At 46.5% G+C, this 13,261-nt stretch overlaps 2 protein-coding genes across 2 annotated transcripts; one reads left to right on the forward strand and one right to left on the reverse strand.

The window, feature by feature from the left end:
• Positions 1–436: 436 nt before the first annotated feature.
• MFIFM68171_02246 (uncharacterized protein) lies at positions 437–2,691 on the forward strand (the record flags this gene model as incomplete). The annotated part of the gene is made up of 3 exons (XM_071057668.1): positions 437–762; positions 1,633–2,329; positions 2,395–2,691. 3 exons carry the CDS (start codon positions 437–439, stop codon positions 2,689–2,691), a joined length of 1,320 nt encoding a protein of 439 aa, XP_070913769.1.
• Positions 2,692–6,981: 4,290 nt separating this feature from the next.
• MFIFM68171_02247 (uncharacterized protein) lies at positions 6,982–7,182 on the reverse strand (the record flags this gene model as incomplete). Its single annotated transcript, XM_071057669.1, has 1 exon — positions 6,982–7,182. One exon carries the CDS (start codon positions 7,180–7,182, stop codon positions 6,982–6,984), a length of 201 nt encoding a protein of 66 aa, XP_070913770.1.
• Positions 7,183–13,261: the final 6,079 nt, after the last annotated feature.

Genomic DNA, 13,261 nt, shown 5'->3' on the forward strand with positions numbered 1-13,261 from the left:
GAGGGGCAACTGTTTCCCTTTTTCCCATATGGCTACCTTAACTGGAAGCGATGAGTGGACTGCGTATCCAGGGATCACTTTAGCATCCAATGATCGCTGTGTGGGGTATTTTCCGATTAAATTGCCTAGATGCTGGTGGTCCCGGCATATGGTTTCCGGCTTTAAGGTTCCGCGATATCTACGTGCGCCTCTACCGCCAACCCCACCTGCTCCAATAACGGTACCAAACAAACAATTTGTTAAATTAGTGGCGTTACGTGTTCCGTCAAGCCCTTCTCGTTTAGCCGGCAAGTTCGGCAATCCCAAAGTTGACGCCAATGCCAGATGTGTCTGTTATATATGAGACCCAGCCACACCGCACACCAACTCCTGGTCAAATCGGTAAGTGGATGTAAGCCTCTGGGTCTTAATCCTCGGTTTGAACCTCGCAAACAACATGCGCGCGGCCACTTCTTTTGTGGCTCTGCTCTACGGAGTGGCCTTAGCGGACAGCTGCGCTGAAAGTTTCGGATCTCATTCGTATTGGAGGATTGATGACTTGGTGCTGAAGGTGTACAACTGGGACAATGGGGGTACCACGGGCACGTTTGGATTCAAGTCTTATTACTCGGGGACAAACATGACGGTGGAATGCCTGGCCAAGGACGTCGACCTGGCGAAGTTGGGTGATGCGTGGTCTAAATGCAACAGCCCTGGGACGGAATTCCGGCTCGATTTTAACGAGTTAATCTTATCCTTGAAAGAAACGTGGACATGTTCGGGGTGAGTATACTGCTATCTCATGCTCGGGCTTGGGCCTTCAAGTTGCGCTAACATCTCCGACTCATTGTAGAACGTCTTATAGTGCGAATGCGACAGGGGCCATGATGCTGCACGGCTGCTTAGACAATGACACAGAAAAAGGAATTGAGTCGGATTGCAATGTGATGGAGTTTGAGATGGCGGCCAACGTAACCGGGGGGTCCCCAATGGTTCCACCAGGGCATGACCACTGATGGAATGATCGGGAAACCGCCAGATGTGATATACTTACCTAGATCAGTAATATCTCGTAGCTTGGCACAAAATCCCCAGCACACGCCATCTATTGAATAGTAAGTGTGTACCGTGATTTAATGGGGTAGTATCCCTAGGATTTGTATGCATATGTTAATGCACATTGATAGGTTGCCTTGATACCGAGTTTTGGAGTTGAAACCTTGTATTTTTGAAAAAGGCACCCATTTTGGCATCTTTATGTATGGGACTAATTCCGGGCCCTCTCGACTAGGGTGGAAGTAATTCAGCTTACTGTAGCGCAGCCTGCCGAGAATGGTACTTAGGGTGAGTAAGGGTGAGCCGAGCCTGAGCCAAGGTAAGCAATGATATGTGCGGGAAGTACGAAAATGGGAACTTCGTATGCCCAGATTCGTCTCACATTACAGCCGTCAAGTCTCGGAGTTTTAAGACAGGTTAGGGTTTTGTATGGAGGGGTAGGTGTAGCGGGAAAAGGGGTGGGTGCGCGGAGTATAACTCTAATATTAACGTGAACTCCCAGGACAATACTAGTTAAGCTCCTTCCTTTTGGGCTGTTGGGGAAGACTGGGGGAGTTAGATAATTAGAGAGCTACTAGATAAAGGTGCTGAACGTAGTGGAGGCTGCCAGATCAAGCCAATAATTGCCACAGGATATGTCTGCGATACTGATGGCAAACGCAGGAAGCTGGCCTGGGAATCAGCTTTTCGGAAGAGCAAATGGTTCACCCGTGGATGGACCCTTCAGGAGCTTATTGCTCCGGTGTCTGTTCAATTCTTTTCTAAAGAGGGCGTGCTCCTAGGGGACAGGACGTCTCTAGAACAAGATATCCACCGCATCACGGGAATTCCTCTCATAGCCATTCAAGGCGGGCCCTTGTCTGATTTCAGCGTCGCCGAGCGACTGGCATGGATAGCAAAGCGTGACACAGCACGCAAAGAAGACAAGGCATACTCGCTACTGGGCATCTTCGACATTCACATGCCGCTTATCTACGGCGAAGGGGAAAAGAACGCATTCAGGCGGTTGCGAGAGGAGATCAACAAAGCTGCAAGGGGCGAGCTCCCATGGACAGTGCAAGCCAGCACTGATCTGGACGCGAAGTGCCTAGAAGATCTGCGGGTTACCGACCCCCGAGACGACAAGATCCGCATCGAGCAGACCAAGGGCGGCCTGCTGAAAGACTCATACCGCTGGATCCTCGACAACGCCGACTTCCGACGATGGCGCGACGACGAAAACAGCCGGCTGCTCTGGATCAAGGGCGACCCCGGCAAGGGCAAGACCATGCTGCTCTGTGGCATCATCGACGAAGTCACCCCTCGACGAGATTGACAGACCACAAGGCCGACAGCCTCCTGTCCTATTTCTTCTGCCAGGCCACAGACTCACGCATCAACAACGCCGTAGCCGTGCTGCGCAGCCTGATCTACCTGCTGGTCGACCAGCAACCGCCGTTGCTCTCCCACGTCCGAAAGAAGTATGATTGCGCCGGTAAAGCGTTGTTTGAGGATGTGAATGCCTGGGCTGCCTTGTCCGACATCTTTACAAACATCTTGCAAGACGCAGGTCTGCAGAACACTTCTTTGATCGTCGACGCTCTCGACGAATGTGCGGCAAATCTGCCGCTGCTTCTCGACTTGATTACCCGGACGCCTTCCTCGACTCGCGTCTAGTGGATCGTTTCGAGTCGCAATTGGCCGCAAATCGAGGAACAGCTCTACTGTGCCGGGTAGGCGCTGTCCCTGGAGCTGAATGCAGAATCTGTGTCTGCTGCTGTTGACGCCTACGTCCGGCACGAAGTGCTTCAGCTTGCGCAGCGGAAGAACTACAGTGCTGACATACGAGAAGCTGTCTGGCGCCACCTGTCCTCCAACGCACGCGGCACCTTCCTCTGGGTAGCCCTCGTCGTCCAAGAACTTATGAAGGCTGAGAACTGGGAGTTATTAGATGTCCTGGATGAGATACCGGCCGGCTTGGAAGAGCTCTATCTTCGAATGATGAGGCAAATTCAGCGGCTGGAGCGGAGAAAGCCAGAATTTTGCCTGCATATTCTTTCGGCCGTTAGTGCTGCATACCGTCCATTGCACCTGGAAGAACTTGGTGCAATATCTGACCTGCCCCGAAGTATTTCGAGCACAAAAAAGTCTATTACGGGCGTCGTAAACATGTGTGGGTCTTTTCTTGCCATACAAGATGACACTGTTTACTTCGTCCATCAATCCGCAAAGGACTTCTTGCTCGAAAAGGTATGCTCCGAGATCTTCCCTCGGGGAACCGAGGTGGTGCACAGAGCAATCTTCTCAAGGTCACTCGAAGCTATGACCAAGACATTACGGCGGGATATGTACGGCTTACGTCGCCTTGGATTTCCCATTGAGCAGATCAGAATACCAATCCGGGACCCGTTGGCGGCAGGGCGGTATTCGTGTGTCTATTGGATCGAACACCTTGTGCAGTCCTCTGCAGCTGTCGACTGCGGCGATGACATCCAGGATGGTGGCAAGGTGGACACTTTTTTGAGACAGAAATACTTATACTGGCTCGAGTCACTAAGCCTTCTCAACAGCACGTCGGAGGGAGTGCTCTCAATGTCCAAACTCCAGCATTTGCTCCAAGTGAGTCTGCAGGTCACTCTTCAAGACACGTTCTAACGTTGTTAGGGGAAGCCAAATGCCGCTCAATTGTCAAACTTCGTGAGAGATGCATACCGCTTTCTGATGTACTTCAAGTGGGTCTTGGAGAATAATCCCCTCCAGGCTTACGCTTCAGCGCTCGTGTTCAGTCCAGTGTGTAGCCTGACGAAATACCTGTTCAGGAAAGAGGAGCCTAAATGGATTGCAGTCAAACCTGGCATGGAAGACGATTGGAGTCCGTGCCGGCAGACGCTCGAGGGCCATAGCCATTGGGTCAATGCCGTCGATTTCTCGCCTGACGGCTCGCTGCTCGCGTCCGCTTCGTGGGACATGACCGTCAAGCTCTGGGACACGGCGACGGGGCAGTGGCGCCAGACGCTCGAGGGCCATAGCAGTTTTTGCACTTCCGTCGCCTTTTCACCCTACATCTCTCCTGTCAATGCCGTCGCCTTCTCGCCCGACGGCTTGTTGCTCGCGACGGCTTCGTGCGACACCGTCAAACTCTGGGACGCAGCGACAGGGCAGTGCCGCCAGACGCTCGAGGGTCATAGCGATTTGGTCAAAGCCGTCGCCTTCTCGCCCGACAGCTCGCTGATCGCGACGGCTTCTTGGGACAGCACCGTCGAGCTCTGGGACACGGCGACAGGGCAGTGCCGCCAGACGCTTGAAGGCCATAGCAATTATGTCAATGCTGTCGCCTTCTCGCCCGACAGCTCACTACTCGCATCGGCTTACAGCGAGACTGAAGCTCTGGGACGCGGCGACAGGGCAGTGGCGCCAGACACTCGAGGGCCATAGCAGTTCTATCATTTCAATCGCCTTCTCATCCGACGGCTCGCTGCTCGCGTCGGCTTCGCGCGACAACACCGTTAAGCTCTGGGATACGACAGCAGGGCAGTACCGCCAGACGTTCGAATGCTATAGCTATTATAACAATGCCGTCGCCTTCTCGCCCGACGGCTTGCTGCTCGCGTCAGCCTACGGCAAGACTACCAAGCTTTGGGATACGGCGACGGGGCAGTGGCGCCAGACGCTCGAGGGCCATAGCGACTCTGTTACTGCCGTTGCCTTCTCACCCGATGGTACCCTACTCGCGTCGGCTTCGAGGGATAGGATCGTCAAGGTCTGGGACACGGCGACGAGCCAGTGCCGCGGGACGCTGGAGGGCCATAGCGATTATATCAATACCGTTGCCTTCTCGCCCGACGGCTCGCTGCTTGCGTCGGCTTCGAACGACAAGACCGTCAAGCTCTGGGACGCGGCGACAGGACAGTGCCGGCTGACACTCGATATCGGCCGAGGCCTCCATACTCTATCGTTCGATACGACGGGTTCTCGTCTTCATACCGATATCGGTACCATTCTTCTTGATCCATTTCCGTCATCAGCCCTGAACGCCTCTTCGATCCCGATGCTTCCTCAATCACCTCAACAGCCCCGTTACCGAGGCTATGGTATCAGTTCGGACGGTACGTGGATTACGTGGCATTCGGAGAAGCTGCTATGGCTACCGTCGGAGTACCGAACGCAGTGTTCGGCCGTCGCGGGATCGGCCGTCGCACTCGGCTGTTCGTTGGGCCGGATGTTGATATTCCAGTGCTCGGCAGAGCCGTGGTGAGGCATCTTTTTAAACTTTGAATCCTTCTAAAGGGATAACTATGTGGTGGAATAAATTCAAGGTAACTATAAGTCCCCTGAAGGTGAGGGAAAGACTAGACCGAGGTTCAGCGGAAAGGCCAAAGGTGGGGGTGGTACTTTTTGTCTCGAGCACAGTGTGTGTGATGAGTCAGATATATTCAAAGTTTTATTTACTTATCGTTACCTACTCAGTACCTATTTTGTAATGCGTCTGAGCCGAGCTGTCATTGTACTTATTGTATCTTTGAGTAGTGCGTAGTCCGTGCTGTAAGTTCTATAAAGAGTAACAGAGGACACCGGTTTCGCTCCTAGCTGTATGAACGGTGGCAGCGCTCAAGGTGGCTGGCCCTAGTGGGGCCCTAGCCACCGGCCGGAACAACCCGTGATCTAGTCTTCCTTCGTCCACCCGTTTGTGCTGCTTACAAAATTCCTTAAGGACTTCGGGAGTCTGCTCTGAAAATGGCCAGTTCTACCGCTTGTTTCTCGAGGCTCGTCTGGGCAAAGTGCAAGCGGTTTGCGTCTCCTGTGGACCCACAGCGACCCTTCATAGTTCCGATGAGTCGCTGTGGCCTTCCGACGTCCATCAATTGGCTGAAAAAGGCGGTAAGCAGAACTCGGGTGTGGGACAACGGGGCAGTTGGGCAACTCGCCTCATTATTTCCCATAACACTTCTTCTCCTCCTGTCTTTCTCCACCGGCCGTCCGCTCTGGCCCCCGACGCGTCCACTTCGCTTCGTCTAAAGCCTAGTTTACTCTCGCCCGAGCCGCGCGAGATCAGACAGCCGCACGTACGATACATCGACATGGCGGACCCGACGCGCTAGAGCCACTCCACAGGAAGAACACGAAGTATGTATTCGTCAAGTAGTCCAGACGCTCAACGGAGCTCGTCCCTGACCGTTCTGTAGGCAACGGTTGGAATAAGCGGCAACGCTACCGACATAGCGACCGTGATCTCGTCCGGCGATTGCGCTAAGAGGGACAGGGAGGAGAGGAGGAAGAGGAGGGAGGAGAGGGAGGCGGAAGAGAGGGAGAGGGAGGCGGAAGAGAGGGAGAGGGAGTGGAGGAAGAGGGAGGAGATCAAGATTGGAGAGAGAGAGGGAAGAAAAGAGGGAAGAAGCGAGAAAAAAAGAGCAGAGAGAAAAGAGGGAGGACGGGGAAAAGAGGGAGAAAGACGTTAAGCAGTAAGGTTAGTCAAATCTATACCCAAATTAAGTCTAGCCTTCACTAGTCCCCCGATTACTTAAATCGCTTTGTTAAATAGGCGTTCCAATTCGTTTATATACCCTTCGTGGTTAGCGACCTTTCTACTAACGACCTTGGCGGACCTCTGGTACCAGTATTGGGAAAACAACTCTTCTACCTTAGATAATATAGGACAGTATATAGGTGAGATATAATCCTCTACGAGGGACAACATGGTATTTACGAATCTAAGATAGCACTAGAACCAACTGCCCTGGACTCCCAGCCCTCGCGCATAATACTCGCCAGCGAGGGCTTACACCCAGGAGTTATTACGATCTCCTCCTCCTCTAGTATATCCATAAACTCCCAATAGACTATATCGAACTCATGGAGGTCGTCCTTTACAAGCTCGTCAACACCGCGTCCTGTAAGCCAGTACAGCACGGCGAGCATCTCAGCGGATAGGGAATAGATCCACTCAAGGTCGATAAGGCAGGTAACGTTCTAGTCGTCATTAATGAAGATGTTACTCGTATAGAAGTCGGTAAGCTGGAGGCGGAAGGGCCTGCCGCGGCACTCCCGTGTAACGTAGTGGTGTAAGAGCGTCCTGAGCAGCGCCCTGGCGGCCATTTGGCTACGGCAGTCCGCGGCGTGGTAGACCGCGTTCCGGTTAGCGAGGAATCTCCTGTCATAGAGCGCGAGCATATCCGCGACAAACGGCTCGTCGCAAGTATACGATTAGTCCCTCGGTATCGTCCTCGGCGCGCTGTCGTTCTCTAAAATGGCGACGCAGCAGGGTAGCGGCCGATTCGCTAGTATTACCGTACTGTCGGCCCGGAATCGGAACGAGCCTATCCGAGGCTGCAGAACGCGGGCCAGGGAGAGGATCATGCGGGCCATGCCTCGGAAGAGTCTCCGCCGCCGGACTTGGTTGCCCCGGCGCTCCTCCCAAGTGTCAGAGACTATGCGCCCGGTATCAGGGCCAATATACTCGAGCAGTATATATGCGGTGGGTAGGCGCAGGTCGGTCGGGTTTACAGTATAACGTATAAGGTCTGGGTACCCGAGCAAGGCGCGGAGGCGGCGTCGGATCGTACGCCAGAGGCGGACGTAACACGGTATCCGATCTTTATACGTAAACTATTAAAGACGAGGTCAGCGGGGAAGTCGTCGGCGGTACGGAAGACCTATATAGCGGTAATCGGAAAAGCCGAAGCCGTACAGGTACGGTATACATATGTCAGCGCACCAGTCCTACATCCACGCGTACATCTCTATCTCGCAGCTCAGCTTCTCATCCACCGTACCGGGGTACCTGGCCTCTAGGAGCTTGTATGTCATAGGCAGCGGAAGACAAGCCTCCTGTGATGGCCTCGCGACTGCACCTCGACGAGCACGCACACATAGGGAAGGGAAAAACCCACCCACGGGTACCCATGGGTTACCCAGATATTACTGGGTATAACCCACCCTACCCAAAATCATTTGGGTACGGGTGGGTAATCCCTATATCTATTTAGGTAATTCCAGATATAGGTGGGTAATACCCATCTAGGTTTAAGTAAGAGGTTAAGTTGGAATGGCACTTGTGTAATCATCTCCGTAATCACATTCGGATATTAGTACAAATCAACGTAATCTCTTTAGACTTAACTCTCTCTACCTTACTTTCTCTAATTCCTTGACTTGCTTATAGCAGTAAGTGTAGTTATATGCGCCTCTATCGTCTGGTAGATATTCTGTACTAGATACATGTCCTTGCATATCAACGTAACCCTCTTGGTATAGATGGTTGCCAGATTGCTCGCTAGATTGTATTAGGGTAATTATATAGGTGATTACAATAAGAAACTTACTAGTAAAGTAGTCTACAATAAATGACTCTGCTACCTCTTGAACTGCGTATAATACAGCTAACTCGAACCGAATACCCGTGATATAATCATTTGCGATCTCCCGAACCAGCTATATAAATAGTGTTTGAGGGATTAAAAGTTCAGTATCCTTCTACTAAAGTCGGATCTCCTGTAATACACGTACTAAACTAATTAGATTAGCTGTAAATAAGAAAGTTAATATATAACTTACTTCTATATATAGCGTAATGTAGCTACTGCTAAACAGTATTAGTATTCCCTTCTACAGGCACTTCGGTATTGACCTACCGACGACGGCGAAAGCTCGGATCGCTAAAGGGTTTTTTTTTTCTTATAGGACTTTACGATACTCTTCTAGTCGTAAATATCACTATACTATCTAGGTACTGACTTTCCTTTCTCTTTAGTAGTTGTAAGGCGGATACTACTCCGAGTCTTACTACCGTGACTACTAGCAGTCTTCCTACTACGACTACGAGCAGTCTTACTACTATAAGCAGTCTTATTACCACGACTATAAGCAGTCTTGATACCACAGCTAGAGGATTTACCTCTACGACCCCTAGTACCTATTTCCGTTAATACTATAATCAGCTGAAGTAGGTAATTATAGCGGTAATTATATACCTCTATTGCTATTCCCCGTAGGGGGAGGTAAATTGTTGCTCCTATTATTATCTATTATATTGCCGGTATTAATATAAACCGAGCTCTCGGAATCGTAGTTAGGAGGGGGAGGGAGAATAAGGTTATTTGTAGCGAAGGGTAGGAGAGAGTCTATAGCTTGGGGGACGGGAGCTGGAGGGGACTGAGATAGTAGTAGAAGATGTCCTATCGGCTCGGGGATAGAAGGTAGAGAATCGACTTGATTTCCGTTAGAAATATTGTTGTTATTCGGCTAGGTGAAATTGGCTTAGTTATTATATAAAAAAGAATTAGGAAGTAGAGTAGAAGTCGCTATAGAATTGTAAATATTTTAAGAGAAATATAATTATATAGGTAATTACCTTAGGAAGCGAGTTTCCGGAGAGATTTACATAAAGGACCTAGAATAGCTAATTCCTTATCGTCTAGGATCCTTAAGGCCGATAGCCCTTTAGATCTAGGTCTTTGGCTTGGACTAATATCTCTAGTACTTGATCTAGCAATCTCTAAAATCAAGTATTAATATATCTTGAAATAGACGGAATTCAGAGTTTATTTACTACTCTATAGCTGGCCTAGGTTTAAAGGAGGTAACTGATTTATATTAGTATTAGCCGGTACCTGTCTTAGGTACCTGCCTTTAGATTGTACTATAGAAACAAACTATATTATAGGTTAGCTGATTTTTAAGGTGATTATAACAATGATTATAGTAGTTTGACTTACTATCCAGGCCTATAACTGCTAACTAGTAGTAGTAGGGTAGGTTGTATTAGTTACTAGTCGTATAAACTAAGAAATTTAGTAGGGTAAAGTTCGGGTATAATGCTAAAAATTTTTAGTAGGGCAGACCCGCTATAAAAAGTAGGTCCGAACTTAAATTTCACTTTTTATACCGCGACTTCCTTCTTCTCTTATACTACCGACCCCCCCCCCCCTACCTACCTTTTCTTCTATAATCGCCTAAGTAATCTACCTAATTCCCCTAATTTCACCTCACCTCGTTTCGTAATACCGGTATAAAAGCGAAAAGCTGAGGATAAACTCAGTAAAAATGCAAATACTACAAAATCCTACTACCGTATTAAGAAGATAAACGATACCTAGCTCCAGATCTATTGTATAAGGATGAAGCTCAATATAACGGTATTATATAGGTCTATAGCTCTTAAGAAGATATCTGAATACGAACTTATCTCTCCTATATAATAAGAATTTCTCTTGAAGTGTATATAGGATGAAGTTGAGGCTGAGTTATAAGTTTATTACCTATAATTATTATTATAATCATTAGTACTAATTAGAAGTAATATACAAACTGGCGAGTACTAGAAGATTCTTTCTACTTCACTTGGACTATCTTCTGGTAAACCCTCTACTATAGTAGATTATAATAAATAGGAAGACATCAACCTAGATGATAATAAAGAGGAGGCTATAGTAGAGGAGAAGAGGCTTCGCTATATATCTAGAGGCGGTAACGTAATCAACTAACTTATCTATATCGCCTAGAATCTTCCCTCGAATATCGAGGATAATATCTGGAAATTTGAGATTAGTAAGGTATAAACCCTCTCCTAATTTTTACTGTTTACTACTAATATAATTTAGGTTCTATAGAAATCCCTTAACTATCTCCTGCCTAGTTCAATACTAGATTAGTTTATTGATATTAGGAAGAAGGGGTAAAAAATACTGTATAACGCTACCTGTTAGAGGGCTAAGCCAATCGGTAAATATTGCTTGAAGTTTAAAGTTAGTTTCTAGTAATTATAGAGATAATTATATTATTATTAATCTTCCCCTAGTATATTACTTCGATGACGTTCTAAGCCTAGAGAAAGGAATGGCTGTAGTATATTAATATACTTTTCGCGAAGCTTTTCTTCTACCGGTATTACTATACTCGGCTAAGCAACTTCATTAACACAGCTATAATATACCTTGATAAAGCTATTATCTACGATAAGCGCCCTTCGTACCCAATTATAGGGCCAATAGACTAAGAGTATATACTAAGTATCTCGGTTTATATAAGTATATATACTAATATAATATAGGGAAAGCCCGAGACCACTAGTATTTAATAAGATCTTACTACTTTTTTAAGCTGCTAAAACAATACGCTAGTATTATACTCAATATATCCTAGGGTAGACTACCTAGGATAGTGAGATACTGCCCCTTTCCAAGCTTTTCCCTAAGTAGAAGTAGTATCTTCCCTACCTCTTTCTTTTCATTATACCCGAAGAGTATAGCGTATACCGTTATTTAAGTGATATTGCCCCTATAATCGTCACTTTCCAGCGAACTCTTAAGAGGTATATAATCACCGTTATAATTACCTCCTTATCAGTAGCTAAGATATCTATAGCGCTATGTAAGTTCGGTAACGGATTCGGTACTGCTATGCTATTCGGACCTATAGTATTAGTAGGCTATAGAGCCGTAGCATCTCTCTTAGCTTTCTTAAGCGCATCTCTATATTTAAAAAGATTATAGAGATTATTGGTTGGGGGAGTAGAATATATAGACTCCCGGGCCTCGAGTTCAATAAAGATGAATAGGTAAACTTACCTGGTCCTACTAGTAGTTAGGAGGGTAAGGGGTTTATATAAGATGTATTTGTAAAAGATTCAATACTTGCCTTTGACGACGGTCCGACCTAGTAGCAGTATCAAGCTGCTCTAGATCTTCTCCTCTAGTACAGTAAGCTGGACCGTATTCCTAAGGTATAGAGGAGGATCCGAGTTATAAATAATCCTGGGGTTAAAGGTAGCTTAAGCTTCTTTGTTTTTCTAGGGGATATATATAAAGAGTATAAGCTTATTCTCGAGGATTAATTAGTAGGAAGAGAGCTCTAGATCAAGAGATTCGTATTAAGTAACTCCAAATATAATTAAATATATAATTATATATATAATTACCTAACCTAGTCTCGACGTACTGTACTACTAAAGATCTTTAATATTTCCTGTATAAGCTTAAAATCTTTTAGCTGGACAGTAACACACTTTGTATAGACTATATAGAGATTAGAGGCTATAAAGTGTCAGTAGAAGATAAGTATGTTAATATACGTGACTTACCTATAAGTATATCAACTAGATATGCCTCTACTGATTCCTGTAATACTTTAAGTACGCTCTATTGGACCTTGAGACTCTTATTCTGCTTATAGAGGATCTCCTTAACTAGTCTCCTTATTATAAGCTTAGGGATAAGGAGATCTATCAACTTCTGGAGCCGCTTTACCTCTCCGAGCTACTTATCTAGTTAAATTAGTAAATATCTGTAATTATCTGTGTAATTACTTTATGATATTGTAGCCTCTTCCGGATATACTTCGACTCTTTGTACGCCTTCCTTAATAACTGTCCTGCTATAGATGTAGGGTCGATATACGTCTTGACTACAGCTGTTTTAGCTATTCCTAGGTAAGAGGTCTGATCCTCAAACTCGGATTCTAGGACCTTATCCTACCCTATATCTAGCTCGACAGAACCCCGGCTATTGACAGAACCCTAGCTATTATCTGTAGTTAAGTTGTTATTTATTGTATCTAAACGAATAACTGTAGGTAAGATATGTATTTCCGGTAGATATGTTGGAAGATATAGTTCCTGTAGCGCTAGTAGTAGATATTTTCGTGTTGGTAATTTTGTTCGTACTATTGTAGAGTAGGGTATAGGTATCAGCTAGGTTAGATATATCAGTTAATATAGCTTTAGTATATTGCTATAGGTAATAAATTGGAAATAAAAGAGGGATATAGCTCGTCCTTATCCCTTTACTCTAATATTTTACTTAACTACAAGTACTATGTTACCTGAACTGCCCCCTACCTAGGGGCTATTACCAATTAATAATATACTTACCGACAGTCTTTTGGATCAACTCGATACGATTGGCGATATCCAATCTGCCCTATTTACCTAACTAATCGGAGAGGAGGATAATAATAACGATATACTGGACAATAAGTTTGACGGTAATGGTTTATTTAGTAATAATGAACCTCAATAGTTAATTAGAGGGCTCTTTATATTCGAGTTAGAGATAGAATTATTTGGTAATAATAACGTATTTAGTCTGTTATCTACCGAAGTAGAGCGGTCTGTTACCAATAATAATTCCCCTAGCTAGAGGATCTGCCCGGACGTAGCTGCAGGAGCTATAAATACCGAATTCATACGATAGTTCTATAGGTAATGTTAGTACTACGTCGAGTTCGACCTAAACGGTACGAAGAAAGAACTTAT

Source organism: Madurella fahalii (genome assembly GCF_045866475.1).
Source record: "Madurella fahalii IFM 68171 DNA, scaffold_1, whole genome shotgun sequence".
NCBI classification, from domain to species: domain Eukaryota; kingdom Fungi; phylum Ascomycota; class Sordariomycetes; order Sordariales; genus Madurella; species Madurella fahalii.